This window comes from Chiloscyllium plagiosum, unplaced genomic scaffold (assembly GCF_037043375.1).
Source record: "Chiloscyllium plagiosum isolate Xiang-an unplaced genomic scaffold, Cpla_swu_hap1 HiC_scaffold_17, whole genome shotgun sequence".
Lineage (NCBI taxonomy): Eukaryota > Metazoa > Chordata > Chondrichthyes > Orectolobiformes > Hemiscylliidae > Chiloscyllium > Chiloscyllium plagiosum.
In genome coordinates this window covers 35752530-35778373 of record NW_028270155.1, presented here as the reverse complement: position 1 = coordinate 35778373, position 25844 = coordinate 35752530, and the positions used below count along the sequence as shown (strand labels likewise).

The window sequence follows — 25844 nt, the reverse complement described above, 5'->3', positions numbered from 1 at the left end:
ATGCATTGCATATGTATACAGGGCTGTTTAATGTTGTAAGCATGGTTTTGTACATCAGTTTCATCTGCTACATTAAAAGAAAGAAGTCATGGAGACTAGGGGTCTTTGGTCAGTGTGTTGCCATGGGAATTCAATCAGAATTTACTTGCCTAGTTGGAGAATCAAGATTGACAGTTAATTTTTCATAGAACCCAGATAAGTACGGCACAGGAAGAGGTCCATTCAGCCCACCAGATCTACACTGACCGTGTTGCATGTCCATGCTAAAACGCGAGGTAATTCAGTCTGGTCAATAACTGTCAAATTAGTTTAGTTTTGATAATCATCAAAGTAATGGAACAGGTCCGGGATAATGCATTCAAGTAATACGTGATTCTTATCTGCTCGTCAGCAACCACAAAGTTTGAATTTAAAAGCTAAAAGTGTGGATGTTGTAAATCTGTAACAGAAAATGATGGACAAGGTCAGCAGATCTGGCTGCATCTATGAAGGGAAATCTACGTTAATGTTTCAGGTCCGATGATCCTTCCTCCGAACCGATGGTAGCTCAGAAAATGTTGGTTTATATGCAGAAGATAGGGTGGGAGGAGGGGGTAAGGAGTAAATGATAGGTGGGGGATAGAGCCCAAAGTTGAACAGAAAGGAGTGGATAACAATCTGGCTAGGAGGGTGAACAGATATTAATGGGGATTGTTAGTGGCTAACAATGGGTTGGTTGTATGTAATAACTGACTGTGTGATGACAAGTCCTGGTGTGTGGGTTTAGGGGCAAGGACATGGGAGAGTTCAACCCCTAAGTTATTGAACTCTATTGAATCCAGAAGGGTCCCCAAGCAGAAAATGAAGTGGTGTTCTTTGAGCTTGCACTGAGCTTCACTGGAGCACTGCAGCAAGCCTGAGAGAGAGATTGGCCAGGGACCAAGGTGGTTTTGAAGTGGTAGGTAACTGGAAACTCAGGGTTTTTTTTTGTAGGCAGAACGTAGTGGTCACCCAGTCTATACTTCATTTCCCCAATGTAGAGGACACTACATTGAGAACAGCGAATGCAGTAGAAGTAGAAGTGTAGGTAAGGTGCTTTTTCACCTGGAAGATATGTTTGGGCCCTTGGATACTGAGAAGGGAGGAAGTAAACAGGGCAAGTATTACACCTGTGGTTGTAGGGGAATGTGCCTTACGGTGGGTATTGGGAATGAAGGAAGAATGGACGAGGGTGTTCCGGAAGGAATGGTCCCTGCAGAAGGCTGACAAGGGAGAGGTAATATATAATCCGTGTCTGATGGTGGCATCTCACTGGAGGTGGCCAAAATGGTGGCTGATGTGGGTGGTAGTGGGATGGTAAGTAAGGACAAGGGGAACCATATGACTGCTGGCGAGAAGAGAGGGAGTGAGGACCAAAGTGTGGGAGATGGGTCGCACCTGATTGAGGGTACTGTCAACAACAGTGCTAGGAAATCCTCAGTTGAGGAAGAAGGTGGATATTTTGGAGACTCCCTTATCAAAGCCGGCATTATCACAGCAGATGCGATCAAGGTGGAGGAACTGGGAAAATGGAATAGTCTTTACAGGAAGCAGGGTGTGAGGATGTAGAGTCAAGGTAACTAGGAATCAGTGAGTTTATAGTGGATATTGGTGGCCAGTCTATTGCTAGAAATGAAACTGATGAGGAAGGGAGGGGGAGGAGTCTGAGGTAGACCAGGTGAAACTGAGGCTGGGGTGGAAATTGGAAGTGAAGTCGATAAACTTTTCCAATGCCAGGTGAGAGAGGGAAGCACAATCGATGATATCATTGACATATCGGAGAAAGTTGTGGGTGGGGGCCAGAATAGGACTGGAGTTTGAATGTAAAAGGAGGTGATTAAAAACAAGTAAGACAGGTTCTTTAGATCAACAAAGAATTGGCTGTTGCAAAAAATTCTTAGTTAGGCAAAGGTACAAATTATTAATAGGTCTAACATGGGTATATGTGTTTTTTATTTATATACATATGTATCCACAACCCTTAAAATATCATATATGCAACCATGTTCAAGCCTAGAGAAAAAAAAATTAAAACTGCAGAATATTTTTTCGAGAAGTATTATCTTAACTGTTACCTAGCTACTGAACCCTCTACTTATCATTATGAATTCTCCAAACTGGATTTTACTACTTGAATTTTCAGACTGGGTTCAGGGAGAGCTCTGTGTAAAAAGCTTTCCCTCAGGTCCCCTCTAATTCTTCTGCCACTTAACCTTGAATCTATGACTCCTGGGTTTTGAACTCTCTCGGAGAAAGTGAGGGCTGCAGATGTAGAGAATCAGAGACAAAAAGTGTGGCTCTCGAAAATCACAGCAGCTTAGGCGGCATCCGAGGAGCAGAAGAATTCTCTGCCAAGAGGAAATTCTTCATGTTGTCTACTCCATCTCTACACCTCACAATTTTGTATATATCAATTGAGTCACCCCTCAGACATCTCTAACAAGGAAAACAACCCCAATCTCTCCTCACAGCAACAATTCTACAGCCCTGGCAACATTCTAGCAAATCTTCTCTGTACTTTGTCCAGAACATTTACATCCTTGTAGTATGACCAGAATGGCACACAGTACTCCAGTTGTGGCCTGAGCATCATCCTACGCAGTTTCATCATTATATCCCTATTTTGCATTCTATACCTCCGCCATTGAAGGACAGCATTCCATATACCTTCTTTACAACCTTATTTACCTGTATTGCCACCCCTAGAGACCTGTGCACATGCATACCAAGATCTCACTTCATCTGACACTCTCAGTACATTCGCATTTATTGTGTATTCCCTTTTACTGTTTGAACTACCTAAATGTATTGCATCACAGTTACCAGAATTGAACTCCATCTGCCACGTGCCTCTCTACTCCTCCAACCCATTTATTATTTTGATGCTTACAGTAATCCTCTACATTGTCCATTACATGGAAAATTTGTAGATGACACAGAAATTGACCAATTGTACCTCCCTCTGTTTAAGTCCAAATTGTTAATTATAAAACGGGGAGTACAGCTCCCAACACCGTGCCCTGTGGGATACCACTTGAAGCAGCTTTCCGTTTACAAGGGCAGCCATTAACCGTTACCCTTTGTTTCCTGTTACTAAGCCAACTTTGGATCCAGTTTGAGACATTACTATATCCCATGTGCTTTTACTTTTTTTGACCACTCTGCCATGTGGAAACTTGTCAAATGCCTTATTAAAATCTATGCAGACAAATCCATAGATTTGTCACTTTCTCAAAGAATTCAATCAAATTTGTAATGCATAACCTTCCCTTAACAAAGCCATGCTGACTATTCCATGCCTTTCTAAGTGACAGTTTATCTAATCTCTCAGAATTGATTCTAACAATTTGACCAGTACAGAAGCAAGAGTATAATTGTTTGGTATTTGCATTGTACCCTTTTTAAACAACGGAGGCATATTTGCATTCATCCACTCTGGCACTTCATCTGTGTTTAGTAAAAATTGGAAAGTAATTCTCAGGGCATCTCCTATTTCCTCACTGACCACCACCAACATCCTAGGAAACAATCCACCCAGCCTTGGTGACCTATCCACTTTCACAGATTCCAATCCCTCTAACACTTCCACACTGCTCTTCTTGTTTTACAATATCTGCATCATTCTTTTCCTTTGTGAATGTAGAGATTAACAAATCATTTAAAATCTTCCCATAACTCTCTGCATCTTCTCTCAAGTTCTGTTCACAAGTGAGTCCCACTTTTTCTTTAACTATTTTTTGCTGTTCATATACTAGTAAAACATTTTTGGGGTTTTCCTTTATTTTGCAAATATTTTTTCTACCCTCTCTGAAATAAATTGAATTATTGTCACGTGCTCACTAGTACAGTGTAACTTTTTTTGGATTTCCTTATTTCTTATTTTAAACTTAATCCAGTAATTTCTATACTCCCCTCAGCTATCTGCACTAAGTTTTCTGTTACTATCATGTGCTATTTTATCTGTTTAATCTTCCCATGTATATTTGTTGACAGTCATAGGTATCTATATTTGGCAGTACCATTTTTATTTTGGAGGGGACGTATCCTCTTTTGTGCCCCAAACACCTCACTTTGTAATGCCTCCTATTGATTTACAACTAACATATACTTTAGCAGCTCAGCCAAACCACTTCTCAGTTTTGTAAGATGTGCCCTACCTTGGTTAAAAACTTTGATTCTGGATTTATCTCTGTCCTTTTTCCAAAATAATACTAAATCTAACTGAGCTGTCCTCACCATCCCCGGTATGCTTGCCCACTGTTACCTTGCTTACTTGCCCATCTTCATTTCCCAAAACTAAATCCAGAATTGTGTCTCCTCTTGTTGGGCTTGTCGTGTGTTGTTCTCTCTGACAAATTCCCTCTGTTCTAAACCAACATATCTTACATGTACAAACTTGGTCACGTGAACGCTCGCTGAAAGTATTGCAGACTTGGTGATTCCACTCAAGCAACCTGTGTTCTTTTCAAATGCAATACTGTTTGCTGTAGCCAGTGCCCTTATTCTTTTCAGAATATCTTATCAGTTCATATTTTAGAGAACATATCTTCATAAAAGTTTTAGGCAGGACCACCTCAGAGAATCTAACCATCTCCCCTTGTGATTCAATGGCATCCACCACTGCTGAATCTTCCATAATCAATTTCTTCGGTTTCTGGTCAATGGTATTACCAAACTGGACCAGCTATGTAAATATTATGGCTCCAAGAGCAGATGCAAGGCTATGAATTCTCTGGTAAGTAACTCCCCTCCTGTCTCCCGAATGCCTGTCTACCATCTAAAAGCACAAGTCAGGAGTATGATAGAATATCCTCACTTGCCAGGATGCGTGCAGCTCTGACAATACTTGAGAAATTTGATACCATTTAGGACAAAGCAGCTCATCAAACATACACTCCATTAAACATACACTCCCTGCAACAGTGTGTATCCTCTAGAAGATGTATAATCGTATCTTCCAAGCTGCAAACCCCACTATGTAAAACTATTTATATCATATTTCAAAGGTAGTAAATGCCACAAGTTGCAAGTTTTCCGCAAGCTAACTTAGAAATGTATTGCCTTTTGCTTGGTGTTTGGTACAATTTTGTAACTCGAACTATCAGAACTTTGGGTGTACTACTAGCTACAATGACTGCTCAGCTCAAGAAGACAGTTTATTTTATCTCAAGGTAGTTGAGATGGCCAATAATTGCGAGCCAGGCCAGCAATACCCAGCATAAACAAGATTTTTTTAAAAAAGTGTGCATACATTTAGTTCATATTTCCTTGCATATACAAAATTTAGGGGAAATCTGTTAACTGTGTTTTAAAATGTAATATTAACTGCTCGGGGGAGATGTAGAAAAAAAAAATTCCAGAATTGAGAACTGGAGGATTTCACTGTAAACTCAGAAGTTCTTAATTGGTGCGTGAAACTAAATGTTTTTCAATCAATTATTTTGTCATATTTTAAGAAATGACTTCAATTATATTTTGTTGAATTGGGGTTAGTTTCAAAGCACTTTCTGTAAGAAAGAATAGCCGTATAGTCCAGGTCAAAAGAAAGGCTTATGGTTTCACGGATATTCTTATGATCTAATGTAATGTAAACTTCAGCTAACAAATGTGAAATAGTTCAAGATAAAGGCCTTTTGCTTGAAAAGCTAGCCATGGTTTGGTGTGTAACAGGACTATGTATATTAGTTTGTATAGTTGTTTTGAGCTTTACATTTGTTTAGGCAAAAGTTATTGTAGAGTCATCAGTGGTTCTTGTGATTACAGGATGTTGATAGGTTTAAGAAATACTTGGGTTTATCATTTGGGACAGTTGGGGTGATGAAGTTGTTGACTTGCTCGTTAAGTTGGTAAGTTTGTTTACAGATGTTTTGTCACTATTCTCGGTAGCATTATCAGTGCGCCTCTGGTGAAGCATTCTTGTTCTGTCCTGCTAACTGTTTATGTCTGGGCCTGCTGGGGTTGGTGGTGTCGCTTCCGGTTTTGTTGCTGATTTGGTTTCTTAGTGGTTGGTATATGGGGTCCAACTCTACATGTTTGTTAATGGAGTTCTGGGTTGAGCGCCAGGCTTCCAAGAGCACCGACACAATGTCTTCAGAAACAACGGGCACCTAAAAACGTAGTCTGCTACTAGCTACACAACAGACCACACCAGGAAGAAACAACCTGTCTGGACACAATGGCCACAATATCATACATTAAGGACATAGCAGAAATGACCACCAGACTACTCTGACTCCTGGGGATGTTATGGTAGCCTACAAACCAACTGCCACAGTAACAAATATGAAGGATCCCATACCCACAACCAACAGGATCAACATTACATTCAAAGTACCATGCAAAGACTGCCAAAAGCTCTATGTAGGGCAAACAAGAAAATTAGCCAGCAGGGTACACTAACACCAACTAGCCACCAAGAGACATGACTAGCTATTACTTGTGTCTATACGCACGGACAATGAAGGACACCAATTTGACTGGGCCAACATATCCACCCTAGGACAAGCAAAGAGACATGCATGGGAATTCCTGGAAGCTTGGCACTCAACCCGGAACTCCATTAACAATAATGTAGAGTTGGACTTCATATATCAACCACTAAGAAACAGAACCAGCAACAAAACCGGAAATGAGACCACCAACCCCAGCACACCCAGATGCACAAATAGCAAGCTGGACTGAATACCATCGCTTCACTGGAGGTGCACCGAAGATGTTGCCTAGAATGGTGATGAAATGTCTACGAACAAACTTACCAGCTCCGTGAGCAGGTGAACACTTCATCTACAGCCTGAGCTACATTTTTTTTGAATGCTTTGAACTTGGAGTGATATTAGATCACGAGGGGGTAACACTACATACATTAGTAGAGATTGCAGGTGTCACCACGTTAGTAAAAGTTTAAAAAACTGACAGGTTGATACAGACAAGTTGTTACAGAGGAATGATCTTACAAAGTGATTGATGTATCAAAAATGAATGAGGGGCACGGATAGGGTAAATTGGCAAGGTCTTTTCCCTGGGGTAGGGGAGTCCAAAACTAGAGAACATAGGTTTAAGGTGAGAGGGGAAAGATATAAAAAGGACCTACGGGGCAGCTTTTTCACGCAGAGGCTGATGCATGTGTGGAATGAGCTGCCAGAGGAAGTGGTGGAGACTGATACAATTACAGCGTTTAAAAGGCATCAGGATAGGTATATGAATAGGAAGGGTTTAGAGGGATATGGGTCAAATGCTGGTAAATGGAACTAGCTTTATTTAGGATGTTTGGTTGGCGTGGACAAACTGGACTGAAGTTTCCCTGTTGTATCGCTCTATGACTGTATCGTTCAAAATTGAAAGAATAATAAATAAAAGTCCAGCATAAAAATGAAGACGGGAAAAGTACTCTACTTAGTCCTTTCCCTCCAGTCTGTGCCAGCACCTAGCCTCCAGTCCGCACTGGGCCAAAGTCCCAGGCCACACCAGGTTTTAAAACTTGAGGCCTTGCCTCCAGTCCACAAGGGCCTTGTCTCTGTGCAATGGCTTTCGGTTCAGAGCTTGCTTCCCTGTGCCAGCCTCCAGTCTGGGACTCCCCTCCAGGACCCACCTCCCCACGCTGGTCTCCGGTGAAGGGATTGCCTCCTCCATTCTCCTCTGAGTAAGTTTAGTGTTTTTTTTAAGCTTGTAACTTTTAAAGAAAAGAGAAAAAAGAAGAGGAAAACAATGGTTGGAGCAGAGGATTTTCTGCTGCATTGGCGTACTCTGCCACCATGTTGTTTCCAATTTTATTTATACAACCAGACAGTTTGTATCCTTTTAATTGAAGAAGTGTTATTGGCATCAGTGGTTAGAAATTTAGAAGATAAAAATTCAATTGTGTTAAAAGTATCAAAGGTGAGTTGCCAACCATCTTTCAGAAAGGTCAACGCTTTAATGTGGAGGAATAAGAAATAGGGAGTGTGATAAGCTCATAGAAGCAATAAATGATAAGTGTGAGATTTAAAAGAAATACGGAAGGATGTTGGCATGGCCTATATAGGAAGTCTGCCTTTAACGAAATTACAACAAGGTAATGGATGTGAATTTCAAGGTATGAGAAGCACAAGCCATTTTCATTTTACATTAATGTAGATTTTGCAACTAGATTTTTAGTTAGCAATAATACATGATTAAATTTAAGAAAGTAATTGTAGATAAGGTAGTGGGAAAGTGAATAGGGACCAGAAATGGACAACAAGCAAGCATACAGATAATTGGGTGGCCGGAAGTGGAGGGGCGGGGTTGAGGTTTGCTAGCAATGAATTTAGTAATGTGTATGATGATGGACATATAATAGTTTTGAAAGAAGCAGCAAAACAAAAAGCATTTTAACACTGGAGTACATGGACTGACCCATTTTCTAACAGATGAAATGGCTCAAATAAGCCAAACTGTAAATTATTATAATTTTATGGATTGACCATGCTAAGAATTCATTGTAGATGATTGGAGGATATAGTCTATATGTTAGTTTTTGGTAGGAATCCTAAAGTTCATCACTAATAAATGATTCGACTCCAGCTTGTTTCAGGGCTGCCCAGTAGTTTTTCTGTGTATTTGAATGCACTTTGCTTGGACCAAAAGGCATTCATGAAAGTCAAAGTCTCAGAATTTGGTGACTGTCCAGATATAAGTTTCTGTAAGTTTGCTAGATATAACGTAAGCCCATCAGAAGTTGCTAAAATCAGGGAGATGTTTATTGTATGATAGAAATGTGGTTGAGGTAGGTTCAATTTGACGAATTCAAGAGAACTGTGGATAGAAATCATGTGCAAAGTTGTGGGGTGGGGTGGGGGGTAGTTGGTGGTGGTGATGGAATGCAGGAAATTGGTGTGATGTAATGTCTGTTTTTTTAAATTCACTAGTGGAACGTGGGCATTGCTGGTTTGGCCTATGTTTATTGCTGTCTCTATTTGAGAAGGTGGTGGCAAGTTGTTTTCCTGAACCTCTGCAGTCTATGTGCTGAAGAAAGGTCCACAATGTGTTGTTAAGGAGGGAATTCCCAGATTCCAGAATCCTCAGGCCTGGGGATTATATTGCTGTCTTTCTTTTCACCTCTCTGTAGTCTTAATATCCATCCTCTGTGCCAAAACATGGATGTGGCACTCCAGTGAGCTTGTATGAAACGCTATATAATGCTGTTGTTTTCTGAAAGATCAATCAGGAAGATTAACTCTGTCTCTGCACAGTTGCTGTTCAAGCCATCTGATTATTTATTTAACTTTCTTTTTTCTGTCCTCATTTTAGATTTTCAGCATCCACAGTATTTTGCTTTGGTGTATAATCCTATTTGTTTGGTCCAGTGTTCACAATACATGGTGAATTTGTCCCTTTTTTCCCAAACAAATGTAGATCGACTCTGCTGAAATAGGGCACATCAAAGCCATCTGTAGGATAATAAAAACATAAATGGAAAGAAGAGTAGAACATTTGTCCTGACGGGCTTTTGATAAAATCATTGCTGATCTGTCCTATGCCTCAGTTACTTTCATGTAGTTCCGTTCAGCCCTCAAATTCTCAACATTTCAAAAATCTATCTACATCCTCTTTTAAATATTTCCAATGATCTTGTCTTCACCTCTAACTGAGGTAAGAAGTTTCAGGCATTCACTACCATCTGGGAGAAGAAATTCCTCCACAGTTCAGTTTTAAATGAGTGTCCCCTAGTTTAAGATTTCCCCATGAGTGGAATAATGTTTCAGCATCTACTCTGTCAAGCTCCCTCAGAATCTTGTATGTCTCAATTACGGAATCTCTCATTCCTCTAACTTGTAAAGAATAAAGGATGAACTTGTTTATCTGCTCTTGATAACTCAATCTTTTTCCCAGGGATAGTTTAGTGAATTACTTTTCATCTCTGTAGTGCTAGCTCATCCTTTCTTAAGTATGAGAACCAAAACTGTACACAGTCCTCCAAGTGTGGCTTCACTAAGATTGTGCACAGTTGTAACAAAACTTAAATTATTTTTATGGACTGAGGTAAGGGTGCATTCGATGTTATACTAATCAAAGTAGACAGTCTGTGATGGAGAGTTGCAAGCTAAATTTGGGTTTACAAGCATTATAAACAGACTTCCTTCATCTGGAGGAATAATGAGGGAGGGAGGTGGGTGAAATTAGTAGCAACTTGGAGTTGGTCAAAGATTAAAAACAATTCCTTTTGGTCTTCCCATTGTTCACTGAGATTGACATATGACCCATCCAAGACAGCAGGTCAGATAAGCATGCTGAGAACAAGCTCTGGAATGATTGTGCAGTGGTTAGCAATGCTGCCTCACAGTGCCAGAAACCTGGGTTTGATTCCAGTCTTGGGTGACTCCACAGACAGTTTGCATGTTCTCCCCCTGTCTGCATGGGCTTCGGCTCGGTGCTCTGGGTTTTCTCCCAAGGTTCAAAGATGTGCAGGTTAGGTGGGTTGGCTGAGTCGAGGTGAGATGCTCTTTGGAGGGTTGGTGCAGATGGGCTGATTTCCAAGTATTTAAAATTGTATCATATCTAAATAGCTTGATTTATTTTATTTAATTCTTACTTCAGTTGCATGATGAACTTCTGTTTTAATGTAAAACCTGAATTTGTGGCGTTTTATGTGTATTTTTCAGCGAAAGGTCACCTCATTAAAACCAAAAAAATTTCAAGCCAGATTTCAGCCTGGAATCTGAGTTGTTTAGTATTAACATCTGGTCAGATTTTAACAATGAGTGATGTGAAGTCTTATTTATTGAGATCTCAAGTCTAAAAGATTTGAAAATTAAGTCATATGGAATATTGTGGAAATGTCTGGATCTATTTTATTTTTAAGTTCACTGAAACAACACAGGATTCTTTTGTAAAATTACTTTCCGCAAGTCACTTGTCTACGTTTATGGCTATCAAGAGTTGTAACTATTTTGATATTGTTTGGAGTTCAGTTGGGTTGTGATTTTGTGAAAAAGTAGACCTCTAGCTTAGCCTTTACCACCTTTCTGGAAAACTCTCCTGCCAGTCCCCTCTGGGAGCTTTATCAATTGAAATTTTTACATACAGTAGCTCAATATCCGGAGTCTGAAATTCAATGTTTAACTTAATTGGTCAATAATATTTAAATGAGATGGAAATGTGTTGCTGGAAAAGCGCAGCAGGTCAGGCAGCATCTAGGGAACAGGAGAATCGACGTTTCGGGCATTAGCCCTTCTTCAGGAATGAGGAAAGTTGGTCCAGCAGGCTAAGATAAAAGATAGGGAGGAGGGACTTGGGGGAGGGGCGTCGGAAATGTGATAGGTGGAAAGAGGTCAAGGTGAGGGTGATAGGTCAGACTGGGGTGGGGGCGGAGAGGTCGGGAAGAAGATTGCAGGTTAGGAAGGCGGTGCTGAATTTGATGGATTTGACTGAGACAGGCTGGGGGGAGGGGAAATGAGGAAACTGGTGAAATCCGAGTTCATCCCTTGTGGTTGGAGGGTTCCTAGCCGGAAGATGAGGCGTTCTTCTTCCAACCGTCGTTTCGCTGTGGTCTGACGATGGAGGAGTCCAAAGACCTGCATATCCTTGGTGGAGTGGGAGGGGGAATTGAAATGTTGAGCTACAGGGTGGTTGGGTTGGTTGGTCCGGGTGTCCCAGAGGTGTTCCCTGAAACGCTTCGCAAGCAGGCGGCCCGTCTCCCCAATATAGAGGAGGCCACATCGGGTGCAAAGGATGCAATAGATGATATGTGTGGAGGTACAGGTGAATCTGTGGCGGATATGGAAGTTTCCTTTGGGGCCTTGGAGGGAGGTGAGGGGGGAGGTGTGGGCACAAGTCTTGCACCTCCTGCGGTTGCAGGGGAAGGTGCCGGGAGTGGAGGTTGGGTTGGTGGGGGGTGTGGATCTGACGAGGGAGTCACGGAGGGAGTGGTCTTTACGGAATGCTGATAGGGGAGGGGAGGGAAATATATCCTTGGTGGTGGGGTCCGTTTGGAGGTGGCGGAAATGGCGGCGGATGATGCGCTGTACATGGAGGTTAGTGGGGTGGTAGGTGAGGACCAGTGGGGTTCTGTCCTGGTGGCGGTTGGAGGGGCGGGGTTCAAGGGCGGAGGATCGGGAAGTGGAAGAGATGCGGTGGAGGGCATCGTCGACCACGTCGGGGGGGAAATTGCGGTCCTTGAAGAAGGAGGCCATCTGGGATGTGCGTTTTTGGAACTGGTCCTCCTGGGAGCAGATGCGGCGGAGTCGAAGGAATTGGGAGAATGGGATGGCGTTTTTACAGGGGGCAGGATGGGAGGAGGTGTAGTCCAGGTAGCTGTGGGAGTCGGTTGGTTTGTAGTAGATGTCCGTGTTGATTCGGTCGCCTGAGATAGAAGTAGAAAGGTCGAGGAAGGGGAGGGAGGAATCTGAGACTGTCCAGGTGAATTTGAGGTCGGTGTGGAAGGTGTTGGTGAAGTGGATGAACTGTTCAACCTCCTCAAATATTTAAATGAGGCCTGTGCAAACTAGTAATGCAACCCCCTCCTTAATTTTCTACTTGCATATCGTAAAACATGCTGCACAACAAATTGGATTTATGAATTAATTGTGTTTAGAATGAAGTACTTTTGTGCACTTTGGTAAGGTATGCTTATAAGAAGTTTAATTGCTGCCTTTGGACATTGTTGCTGGAGGAGATCAACCAGGTGTGAATGCAGGATTCATATACTGGAAGCTTTATAATCAGAATGCCATGTTTTTCTAATAGTAGTTTTATAGAGATAATGGTTAAAAGGCCATTGACTAAAGCCTTTCAGTCATAATACAGCAAAGGCTGGCAAATGGAAAATCCCTCTGGTTGAATACCTGAGAAGGAATGCATACTATGAACATATTCCTCAGAGTGGAACAGGGTCCAGGGAAACAGTACGTCTGTTGCATTTTCTGTAATTTGCAATATGAAATATTTTTCCCTGGCGAAAGCCTGACATGGAGTGTATGTTATAAATATTAATTATCACAATCATATCGATACTCAAGAATGGAGCATAAGACAGGTTAAATTTTGTTGCATGTTCTGTTATTTAAGTTGAGATGTTTGCCAACATTTTTACAAGTTTTATAAATAGAGTATAGTTACAGAAATTGTTTTTGACAATTATTTTTATCTGTTATGCAATTCAGGTAGTAGTGGCATTTCAGAGTGAGGTTAATTCTGCATCGTAACTAGATGATGTCAGAAGACGATTTGACAGATGTGGTTCAAATTGCAGTTGATGACCTAACACAACATCAAGCAGGTAAGCTGTAGAATAGTTTCTCTATTAAGCGGACAGGTTAAAAACTAATTTTCGAGAGCTTAATTTATGAACATATCTTTTTCATAGACTGTGTTGCTGATTATCCTCTATGATCTCAAAGAATGTTAAATACTGCCGGAATGAAAGTGTAACCTAAAATCTGAATAAATTAAATTTGTTAAACTTTATTGAAAAAGTCAGTTATCATAGTCTTCAAACAATTGTAAGTTTGGATATACTATCAAATGTTAGGTGCATTTTTTTGAAGCTGTAATGCTTGAAAAATATACATTTGATCATTATATGGATCTGCAGAAATTAAGAAAGCTGACCACAACACTGATGTGCAAATTAAAGATTTCCTTGCAACTTGGGCTCAAATTCTTGATTCAACTGCATGGTATTCTGGTTTACCTAAAATTAGACAGCTGTATATTTTTACAATATGATTTTCAACTTTAATATTTTTTCTTGATCCAGTTTTCTGACAATAATACAACACATTGTTAATATTGTATGAATTTTATTATTTTATTACTGTATTGTTTGTCTAATTTTAACATGCGGTAGTAATTCCATTTCTTTTCAGTATTTGGGCACTCAAGCAAGCCATTTGTCATGTTGTGACTCTGGAAGAACAACCAAGCCAGGCTTACTCCATCTGCCTTTTGTGTGACAGTGCAAAGCCTTTCTTCTTAAAATAATCATCTATTATTTTTGTGAAAACTGTGGTTGAATCTGCTTTCAATATTCTCTCAAATGGTGCATTACAGACCTTAACCATACATGTCTGCAAAACCTTTTTTCCTCATTTTGTTAGTATCTGACCTGATGTTATTATTGAACAACTCCGATCCCAGGATGAAATGTGACTTGAAGATTTTAACAATATTTTAATGAGGTAGCCTTTCACTAAAACGTGAACACTAACTGCAGATTCAAGTTTAACAATAAAACAGAAGTTTATTATTTTGAGTTGAATTGAATTTATTGTCACATGTACCGAGGCACAGTGAAAAGCTTTGTCTTGCGAGCAATACAGACAGATCAGAGTTAAATAGCATAACTAAGAAAATAATAGGTAAACAGTGGTAAAAACAAAAACACAGGTGCAGGTGAATGTTAAGAATTTGTGAGTGCATCCAGTATTCTAACAACAGTAGGGTAGAAATTGTTTCAAAACCAACTGGTGCATCTGTCCAGGCTTCTGTACCTTCTCCCCGATGATATAGATTGTAGAAAAACATTGCCAGGGTGGCATGGATCTTTGAGAATGCTGGCAGCCTTTCCTTGACATCGAGCCTGGTTGATGGATTCTATAGATGGGAGTTTGGCCTTTGTAATTGTCCGGGCCTAGATCACCGTCTTCTATCATGAATGGTACGGTTGCCATACAGTTGTGATACATTCAGTCAGAATGTTCTCTATGGAGCACCGATAAAAGTTGTCAAGAGTATTGGCTGTCATGTCAAATTTCCTCAGCTGCCTGAGGAAGAAGAAACATTGTTGGGCCCTTGATACCAGTGCGTCCACATAGAGTCCAAGAAAGCTTGTTGTGGATGACCACTCCCAGGAGCTTGACACTCTCCTCTCATTCCACCTCTGAGCTGTTAATGTGTAGAGGGGGCATGAGTAACATCCCGCAGAAAGTCAACATTATGCAAATGAGGATTAAATAGAATAAATCAAGCTATTTACATATAACATATGTTTAAAGATTTTGAAATATACAATAAAATACAATCCTATTAATCTGAACAACATTCCCTTACAATACTGGCACTGGAGACAATTTCTTTTTCTTTCACATCTCTAGGGCTTTATTTATCTGTGACTTCAGTTCCTTGTCTTGAGAATATGTTCACCACTTTTTTGATTCGTTCTGTAGCTGAGCATGAATCTTCTCACATTCACATTTGAACCAAATACTGCTGGTCTGAAACTTTTAAACTAAACTTCTTACACAAGGTAACTTCCTTCTTAACCTTTCTCAGGATCAACTGTTTTACACATCCAGCTTTAGTCAAGCCTTTTATAAAACGACCTCCAACTCAAACTGAAATGCTTTTTTTTCTAAAAATAACTGCTTAAGCATTAGATTGATAGTGGTAATATTTTTCTCTTAGTTTATAACAATTTGGGTTCAGTGAAGCACAAAGGGCAGAGAAGCTCAGTTAAGTTAATCAAATACGATACTGATGCAGGATGAATGATATGTTACTATTGCAACCTATGGAAGCTGGTGAATGCCAATGTGTTGGCAACTTGAATCAAATTGAGCTGCAGTCTAAGCTGCAGACATCGTGCCATATCGAGGAAGGAAAAGTTACCTGGGCATTTTGCTCCAGACAGTGATTCCACCCTTCAGATTGGGTCATTTAAAATTGGTCTGTGATTAGGAACAGGTGAGTATCACCATATGTGAGGCAGATATGAGGACCTGGATGTTAAAATAATGGAACTTTGGGCCATGAAATGTCTAACAGTTACAAGGTCTTTCTTTGCTCTGGGGGATAAAGCTGGTAACTTTAAGAAGTACCAAATTTTGTGTAGATGTTTTACTTTGAAGTTTCTGGTTTCTAACTTTTTTTTTAATGCTCCGGAGCTTCAAACCTCGTGTCTGTGGTCTCCATGCCCACTTCAGAGCCCTGACCCTCATGTAGGGCATGCAATTGTGTAGGTTACCTCAGATTCTGTCAACACAGAGTGCTAGGAGATGAGGGGTTGACTGAGTGGGAGGTTAAGGAATAAGATCAAGGTAAATCTTACCTCGGAGGCCCATCCATTTCACACAACCCGGCACTCAGACGATCACTTACTCAGTCCACCTGGAAGCTCCGTGTATGTTGGAATTCCACTGCTGCCACCAAATGTTTGGTTCTTTTTTTTCTGAAGTTCTTACACATTTGATACAACTGCAACACATCAATGTCTGTGAACAACAACCAAATTTTATTAAACACAGTTAAGTACAGACTTTCTGGAGGAACCTTTTAACACACACCTCGCAGGGCTTACGGGGTCGTGGCAAAAGCTCTCTCCGAACAAAGGAAACAGTCTTTCCTTTATGCCCGCAAGACAATCCCCTGCCATTCCCCCACAGTCACATGCCATTCAAGATGCAATGCAGTGACCACTTGATCCTCAGAAACAATGTAATGCAAATCATCCATTAATGGCCAGATATGGTGTGAATTGTATTTTATTTTAAATACAGGGAGTAGTCAGAATTCCAATCATAATGTTCTTATTGATTTCTGAATAGGGGATGAACATGTAACTAGCTCTGAATGGCAAGGAAATGGCCATCGAAATGGATGGAGATGCTAAGGTAATTTCTTACAGTTTATCTGTAAGTCAGAGGTGTCCCACCCTAGCTTCAGGACATCCAATTTCCTGCAGGTCAGCAGAGCAAGTTAACTCTTAATATCACACCCTAACAATTGTTATATGATGTGACAGATTAAATCCGAATTAATCAAAGTCTTAATGTAGATTGGGATAGTCAGATTGGTGGAGGAAAACATGAGGAAGAATTTCTTACGGTGTATTTGGGACAGTTTCCTGGAATAACATGTTGTGGATACAACCAAGGATCAGGCTATTTAGGATCAAATGACATGTAATGAGCCGGGTTTAGTATGTGTGTCAGGTAAATGATCCCCTCTGAATTAGTGCCCATAATATGGTAAGGTTGGCATTCCATTTGAGAAAGTGGAACCATACGAAGATTAAATGATGGCAATTACAAAAGAGTGAAGGCAGAGGTGGCTGGAGTGGACTGGGTAAGGTATTTAGCAGTAAAGACGGGTTAAGGAAGAATGGTTGGTGTTTAAGAAAATAGTCCATGGCTCACAGCTTAGAAACTATTCTAATGAGGAAGGATTCTGGGAAGGGACTAGCCATTTGTGGTTAACCAGGGAAGTTAAGGGTAGTGTTATATTGAAAGAACAAACCTACAATGTTACAAAGATTAATGATAAACCAGATGATTGGTAAAGGTTTTAAGAACTGACAAAAGGCAATGAAAAGAGAGGGAGAAGATCAACTTTGATAGTAGACTTCCAGGTGATATCAAGGCAACCAGCAAGATCCTTCTTTTAAACATGCAAAAAGGAAGAGAGAAGCCAAAGTGAACATTGGCCTCTTAGAGAATGAGGCTGGTGAAATAATAATGGGGAATGAAGAAATATCAGAGGAGGTGAAAAAATACTTTGCGTTATTCTTCATGGTAGAAAAGACGAATAGCATATCAAAATTACTAAATAGTCAAGGGGCAAAAGGAGGCGAGGAACTAAGCACTTTTACTTTTAGTGATAGTTATTGTACTAAAGGGTTCAGAAAAGATTTACAAGGATGTTGCCAGGGTTGGAGAATTTGAGCCACAGGGAGAGGCTGAACGGGCAGGGGCTGTTTTCCCTGGAGCGTCGGAGGCGGAGGAGTGACCTTATGGAGGTTTACAAAATTATCAGGGGCTAGTCCCACCTGCCAGCACCCGGCCCATATCCATCCAAACCCTTCCTATTCATATACCCATCCAGATGCCTTTCAAATGTTGCAAATGCACCAGCCTCCATCACTTCCTCTGGCAGCTCATTCCATTTATGTACCACCCTCTGTGTGAAAACATTGCCCCGTAGGTCTCTTTTATATCTTTCCCCTCTCGCCCTAAACCTATGCCCTCGTGTTCTGGACTCCCGACCCCAGGGAAAAAACTATTTACCCTATCCATGCACCTCACAATTTTGTAAACCTCGATAAGGTTTACAACCTCCAACGCTCCAAGGAAAGCAGCCCCAGCCTGTTCAGCCTCTCCCTATAGCTCAAATCCTCCTTCCCTGGCAACATCCTTGTAAATCTTGTCTGAACCCTTTCAAGTTTCACAACATCTTTCCAATAGGAAGGAGACCAGAATTGCATGCAATATTCCAACAATGGCTGAACCAATGTCCTGTACAGCCGCAACATGACCTCCCAACTCCTGTACTCAATATTCTGACCAATAAAGGAAAGCATACCAAATGCCTTCTTCAGTATCCTATCTACCTGTGACTCCACTTTCAAGGAGCTATGAACCTGCACTCCAAGGTCTCTTTGTTCAGCAACACTCCCTAGGACCTTACCATTAAGAGTATAAGTCCTCCTAAGATTTGCTTTCCCAAAATGCAGCACCTCGCATTTATCTGAATTAAATTCCATCTACCACTTCTCAGCCCATTGGCCCATCAGGTCAAAACCCTGTTGTAATTTGAGGTAACCCTCTTCGCTGTCCACTACACCTCCAATTTTGGTGTCATCTGCAATCTTACTAACTGTACCGCTTATGCTCGCATCCAAATCATTTATGTAAATTTCAAAAAGTAGAGGACCCAGCACCGATCCTTGTGGCACTCCACTGGTCACAGGCCTCCAATCTGAAAAATAACCCTCCAACACCACCCTCTGTCTTCTACCTTTGAGCCAGTTCTGTATCCAAATGGCTAGTTCTCCCTGTATTCCATGAGATCTAACCTTGCTAACCAGTCTCCCATAGGGAACCATGTCGAACGACTTACTGAAGTCCATATAGATCACATCTACTGCTCTGCCCTCAATAATCCTCTTTGTTACTTCAAAAAACTCAATCAAGTTTGTGAGACATGATTTCCCATACACAAAGCAATGTTGACTTTCTATCCCTAATCAGTCCTTGCCTTTCCAAATACATGTACATCCTGTCCCTCCGGATTCCTTCCAACAACTTGCCCACCACCGAGGTCAGGCTCACCGGTCTGTAGTTCCCTGGCGTGTCCTTACTGCCCTTCTTAAACAGTAGGACCACGTTAGCCAACTTTCAGTCTTCCAGCACCTCACCTGTGACTATCATTGTTGCAAATATCTCAGTCAGAGGCCTAGCAATCACTTCTCTCGCTTCTCACAGAGTTCTTGGGTACATAGTGGCTTGCATCCTAGGAATTAGCTACAGAGATAATTGGTGAATTGGTAGTAATCTTCCAGGAATCTTTAGAGAATTGGAAAACTGCCTATGTAAAACTAGAGACCAGTTAGATAACCTGTTATTAGGAAAATGTTGGAGTCTATTATAAAGGATATAGTAGCAGAGCATTGAGAAAACATAATAAAATCAAGCAGAGTTGTCATGGCATTATGAAGGGAAAATCATACCTGACAAATTTACTAGTATCCTTTTGAGCTGGTAACAAGCAGGATAGATAAAGGGGGAGCAGTGGATGTAATATATTTGGATTTCAAAAGGTGTTTGCTAAGGTACCACACATTTAGAATACTGAATATGACAAGGACCCACTATGTTGCAGTTAATATGTTAGCATGGATAGAGGATTGGCTAACTAAGAGAAGATCAGAAAGTTGAGATAAGGGAGCGTTTCCAGAATAGCGACCTGTCAGTGTTGAGCTACAATTACAATGTTTTTGAATGACTTTCCTGTAAGAGTTTGTGGATGACTCAAAATAGGGAAGGCATGTGGTGAGGATGGCAGAGTTACAGATGACTATAGAGAGGTTGTGTGATGGGTAGAAACTTAACAAATGGAATATGGGGAAACATGAGGTATGTATTTTGGTAGGAAAAATTGAGGAGCTAAATATTATTTAAATGGAGAAAGACTGCAGCAAGATATGGAACTGAGGCATTTGGGAGTTTTCATTCATGACTCTCAAAAACCTAGCATCCAACTTCAGCATGTAATAGGTAAGGCAAACAGAATGTTGACCCTTATTTCAAAGAGAATGGGGTATAAAAGGAGGGAGGTTTTGCTAAAATTGTACAAGGCACTCGTCAGACTACAGCTGGAAAAGTATGAATAACTTTGGTCACCTGATCTAAAGAAAGATATACTGACAATGTGGGACAGTACAATAGGCTGATATCAGATGTGGAGGGACTATTTTGAGTTAATTGGGCCTGTATTCGTTGGAGTATAGTAAAATGAGAGCAACCTTATTGAAACATACAAGATCCTTGGAGAACTTAACAGGGTTATTGTAAAAAGGTTGTTTCCCCTTTTGTGAGAGTCTAAGAGCAGAAGACATAATCTCAGAATAAGATTGAGATGGAGAGGAATTTCTTCTTTCTGTGGGTAGCACATCTTTGGAGTTTATTTTATCACAGAGGGCTATTGAGGCTAAGTCATTAAGTATATTTAAGGCTGAGATTGAAAAATTGTCTTAGCAAGTAAATCAACGGTTCTGGGGAAAATGCAGGAAAGTTGAGTTAAGGGTTATGAGATCAGCCATGATCTCATTGAATGACAGAGCAAATCTGATGGGCTGAATGGACTGCAATGTCTTATGGTTTTGCCCTCAATTTTCCTAGTGTAAACAAATCCCCATTATTCTCCTGGAAGTCTCTGTGTAATACTGGTTGCAGCAATGTTTATACATTAATTATTAAACCACTTTAGACACCAACAAAACCATATGCTGCTAGTTTAAAAACAAAAACTGCAAAAAGTATGATATTAAAGTATTGCTAAGTCACACACCTTGTATCACAATGTCACCTTTGATTATTTTCCCATTAACCTTACATTAGTGTGATCTGGTTCTGGACCCTTTTCCCAACTGTCGTGGTTTATTCTAGCTTACTGTTGATTCCTCATGATTTTAACATCTTTATTAAATCTCAGTTCAATCTTCTTTTCTCAAAGAAAGTCCCAGGTTCTGCATCTGTCCAAGAAACAGAAATCTTTTATCTTTGGAACCATCCTTGTAAATGTTATTTGCCTTTCTCTAAGTCTTTCTTCTCCTTCCTAAAATGTGGTATTGTCGAAGTCTTATCAATCCGAATCATGAGATTCATGAATGAAGACTCGGACAAATGATTCCTTTGGCCATCTCGCGTGCAATGGAGTTAGTTTCAGTTGCTCATGGCCTTGATGTTGGTGCTGTTGGCTCCTTCAAGGATGCTGATATAACTGTGCCTGTCCTTCCAGTTGATGTGGAGAATCTATCTCCAACATCAGAATTGTTGACAATTCTCAAATGCCTTGAATTGGTATCTATACGAAGTCCAAGGTTCAGAACCAGAAGGAAGAGTCAGAAGAATGAATGCCTTTAAACATAAAAGAACAATGTTGTATCTTGGCATCAATGACAGTCTTAGATGAGAGGTGTTCCTCAGGTTGGGAAAATGTTCTATGTCTGAGAGGAATTCTCCACTGATATTGATGGAGAAATGGACCAGAACTTGCCCTGGGACAGGTTGATATAGGATTTGAGTCATTTTTTCAGATTCGGGCTGAGATCAATTCTTTTGCTATGGTTCAACAAATGAGGCTTAAAGATTATCGTCCAAGAACGCAAAGGTAACGTTGTCATCCACAAGCTGAAGTTCCATAAGTGAGGTCAAGTGATAGCTTCATGATGTTGAAAAGTTTTTTTGACCATCCTGTCGACAATTTCCACACCATCGAGAAGCTTGTTCTTGACAAGATGAAGGTGGAGAAAAGGATAGGGAGAGCGGTGACCTATTCCTGCCTCGACCTCAATGGATATAGTCATACTACCATCTGTGTGGACCATTGCCAATATCTTGTTCTGGAGGAGTTGGAGTGTGTTGATAAATTTCTCTGGGCAGCCCACCTTTGACAGGATCTTCTACAGAACTTCGCAGTTGACTGAGTCAGAATCATTGGTCAGTTCTGAGGCAGGGTCACAACGGAAATGTTAAGTTTGATTTATCTTCACACATGCTGCCAGACCAGCTGAGCTTTTCCAGCAACTTCTGTTTTTGTTTCTGATTTACAGCATCTGCAGTTCTTTGTTTTAATTTTGGGTGGTTGTTGTTCCTGTCATTTCTCTTGGAATTGCTGAGCAGTGAAAGCCATGTCTGTAGTTTGCTTAGAAGCTCTTTGGTTTTCTGAAAGGACTTTCTTGGAGACTGGAAGTAAGTTCCCTGCAAAGATTCAGGCCAGTGATCTTCCCGATGATGGAGAGGAGAGAGATTTCTAGGTAAATCCCAGTTTGTTTATTGCCTTTTTCTTGAAGGTTTTGATGGAAGCATCCGTGATTGGCAGAGATTTTTTCATTGTCTCAGCTTGTCAAGAACAGTAGATGGTAGGAGATGATAGGCCATAGTAGCTTCAGGTATTATGTTTGTCAGTGAGGAATTGCAGATTCTTAGTTTTCTCAGTTGATTATTTGATTTTTGATTTCCCGAGTTCTTCTTTGTAACTCTGTCTTTTGCTGTTGATGAGTTCTCCTTTTTGCGTCACTGGTGAAATCATTTTTCCAGGCATGGAGAGCTTTCCCCCTCTTGTCAGTTATGTTTTGGATGACAACGTCATTCTTGTCAAACAAGTCTGTGTTTCCTGGTCTTTGTAGCTGTTTTTGTTTGACAGCACGATTAATGGCTGTCTTCAGCTCTTTCCAGACTTTCTCCACTCCATTACATAATGCTTTGGAGATTTTGGTGAAGACATGGTTGGAATTTTGCTAGTCTGCATGGCTCTTGAAGTTGCTCAATGTTCATCTCTTTTCTGACTTGTTTCTTCATGTTAGCTGCTTCTGGTGGCATTTAATGGACATTTAGGAGCAGATGAGTTGGTGGTCCATCTCGCATTTGTCTGCACTGTTCATAGCTTTAATAATGAAGACATCGTTTTGGGCTCTGAATTTAATAGTAACGTAGTTTATCATATGCCAGTCCTTTGAACATGAATGCCTCCAAGAAATCCAAAACAGTCTTTTTAGTGCAACAGTGTAATGGTGATGGTTTTTTGAATATTTGGCAAGCAGGAGAAATCCATTGAATTTGCAATTCCTGATTCCTTCCTTTTCTAGTGGTTCCCTTCTAGAGTTGGGAGCTCTTTCTGGTGTTGAAGTCACCAAGGAGGATAATTTTAATGTTCCTTAGGGATGTTAGAGAGTATGGTGTCCAGAATGAAGTAGCACACTTCTTTGCGTTCATAAATAGCATGAAGGGTTGGGGCATTCATGATTGTTGCCTGCTGATTCTTGGAAAGTTGCAGACAGAAAGTCATGAAGCGATTGATGCCAACAGTGAGCTCTGATATGCTAATGAGTTCATTCTTGATGGTGCATGCAATTCTGTGGTCAATCCTTGGGGTTTCCTCTCCAACAGAAGATGCAACCACCACTTTCTTTCCTCAGCTGCCCATCACCTGCTTTTTGGGCTTCCTGCATGGCAGCAATGTTGAAGTGCCTCATTTTACAGGAAACAAGGGCAGTTCATTCTGAATGATTGTTTTGCCCAGTATCTGAGAGTTTGTATATTCTAGATCCTGAGATTGAGAATCATTTTTGTTTTCAGAGTGCAGCTAGATGAGCCTGCTGAATGTGGTTTTCCAGTCAAGTTGGTGATGGAACAGGCTATTTTTAGGATAACCTTTCCAGCCCTCACCCTACATAGGGAAAGCAGAGTGGATCCTGAGAAGGCTGCTCAGTTGTGAGGAAAGCTGCTAAAATGCTTTTCTGTTTCTATTGCAAGATTGAAATGACTGAGTCAAATTCTATTTCCTAAGTATCTGTCTGAAGATAGGGACTTCCAGATATCTCAAAACTGTCCTCGGTATCTTTTGTGCGGGATGTCTTTTGACCGTGCAAATGCTGTTGCACATCAGCAGATGTGTAGTCCTTGACAGGAGATAGATCTCCCTGCTTTTGCATCCTCCATTTGCCATTGCAGCCATTGGATTGCACTTTGTCTGGTTCCTCTCCTGTAACCTTACCATCATGGGTGGCCCTGCCAGAAGTCCTGTTGGCAACACTCTAAAGATCAAAAGAATGCTCGAGCCTCTCCACTGCAGCAAGGTGGCAATCCATGGAAAGGTATTATGTATCTGATCTGATCTTGGTGACTTTAAGTAAACCAACCTTTCCATACCTCCTCTTTAATTAACAAATTTATTAATTTTAATTTTCCAGTCCATCCAGGGTCTCAGCTATCCTCCTCCTTGGCTGTGACTTTGGGAGAGTCTTGCTCCTTGCCAAAGCAGATGCAGAATACTTATTTGGCATTTCAACTTAATTATCTGGTTCCATGTGCAAATCTTTCTTTGATTTCTCATCAGCCACATGTTTAAACAAACATTTATTCATTGTTACCCTCTTAAATGTTGATTGTTGGTATTTTCTGTCACTCTCTCTGTGAACCTTTTTAGCTTCTAGCTTTCTTTCACTACCCCTCTGAACTTTGTATTTTTGCACGTGTATTTAACATTTTGTCACACCATCGCATTTGTTATTCAGGGAATTCTGGTTTTGTTTGTTCTATTCTTTAGAGAATGTGTCTTGACTGTATCTGAACAATCTTAAAGATACAAAAAAAACTGCAGATGCTGGAATCCAAAGTAGACAAACAGGCAGCTGGAAGAACACAGCAAGCCAGGCAGCATCAGGAGGTGGAGAAGTCGACATTTCGGTTCGAGACTCTTCATCAGCAATGAAGGATCTCTACCCGAAATGTCGACTTCTCCACCTCTTGATGCTGTCTGGCTTGCTGTGATAATCTAGTCTCCTGTTTGTCTACTCTGCTCCTTTTTAAAGGCAATTTTGATTTACCTATTTTCACTGTCTCCTAAATCTTTTCCTTGTGATGTTTTTCCATGTGACCCATTTCTTTCCTTAGAACCAGATTGAGCACTAGTAAAATGCTTTAATACACTTGCATTCCCCCACCTACAGCCAAAAAGAAAACAAAACTTGTCTTTCTTACAGGTGCCTAGCGAGAACAGCTATGTGAGAAGAACTTTTATCTAAGAAATTGTGAGAACTTCCAAGATACTGATTTTTATTTGTAAATATATTTATTAGCAATTTTTTTAACTTTACAAACATATAAAATTATTGAAAAAACAATCAATCACAAATATCAGTATAATAAAAAGAAAAAAAACACAAATTACAATACAACTACTATCTACTAACTACTAACCTACTTTATAATACAAAGCAAACCCTAACACTGTGCAAAGCAACACCAAAAAAAAGAAAAGCAAAAAAAAACACAAAGTATAGAACAGCTATGCTCAAGGCTCCCAAACAAAGGTACGGGAGCATTGTATACATACCCGTATTAACTCGGGAGACCCCCGCCAGGGCTTGACAAATCTAATCATCTGGTTAAACAAATTCCCTGGTTAAGATAACTGATAAATCTATATCAAAATAACTCAAGTAGGGCTGCCATGTCTTATAAAAGTTGTCTTGTGTGGTGCACCATGTTTGTGAAAAAGTCCAATGGAATGTGCTCCATAATTAATTTCTGCCATCCCAGCAAGCCCGGCGGGTTTTCAGACATCCAATTCATCAGAATATTCTTCTGTGCACAGTATGCAAGAATATTAAATAGTTTCTTCCCATGCCCATCTAAAGATGGTAAATACAGTAGACCTAAGAGGAGAGATATCGGGTCTCCTTTGATTTCAGTCCTCAATACTCTCCCTATCTCTCCCACCACACCGCTCCAATAAACACGCAGCCTGTGGCATGTCCAGAAGCAGTGGGTAAGAGTACCTACACTTATTATACATTTGGGGGACACTGAAGATGCCCCTTTTTTAAACTTCGCCAGATGGTCTGGTGCCAGTGAGCCCTGTGCAGAACCTTT

The 25844-nt window shown here is 40.6% G+C and overlaps 1 protein-coding gene across 6 annotated transcripts in view; it reads left to right on the top strand.

The window, feature by feature from the left end:
* banp (BTG3 associated nuclear protein) overlaps window positions 1-25844 on the top strand; it is a 258865-nt gene that overhangs the window by 11911 nt on the left and 221110 nt on the right. For 5 of the 6 annotated variants that reach the window (XM_087995834.1, XM_087995836.1, XM_043706808.2 and 2 more), the window contains exon 2: window positions 13137-13252. In XM_087995834.1, coding sequence (XP_087851960.1) covers window positions 13183-13252 — 70 coding nt within the window. In that variant the 5' untranslated portion in view covers window positions 13137-13182. Of the gene's footprint in view, window positions 1-13136; window positions 13253-16517; window positions 16584-25844 lie in introns of those variants that run through there. The other variant, XM_087995837.1, reaches the window with a different exon arrangement.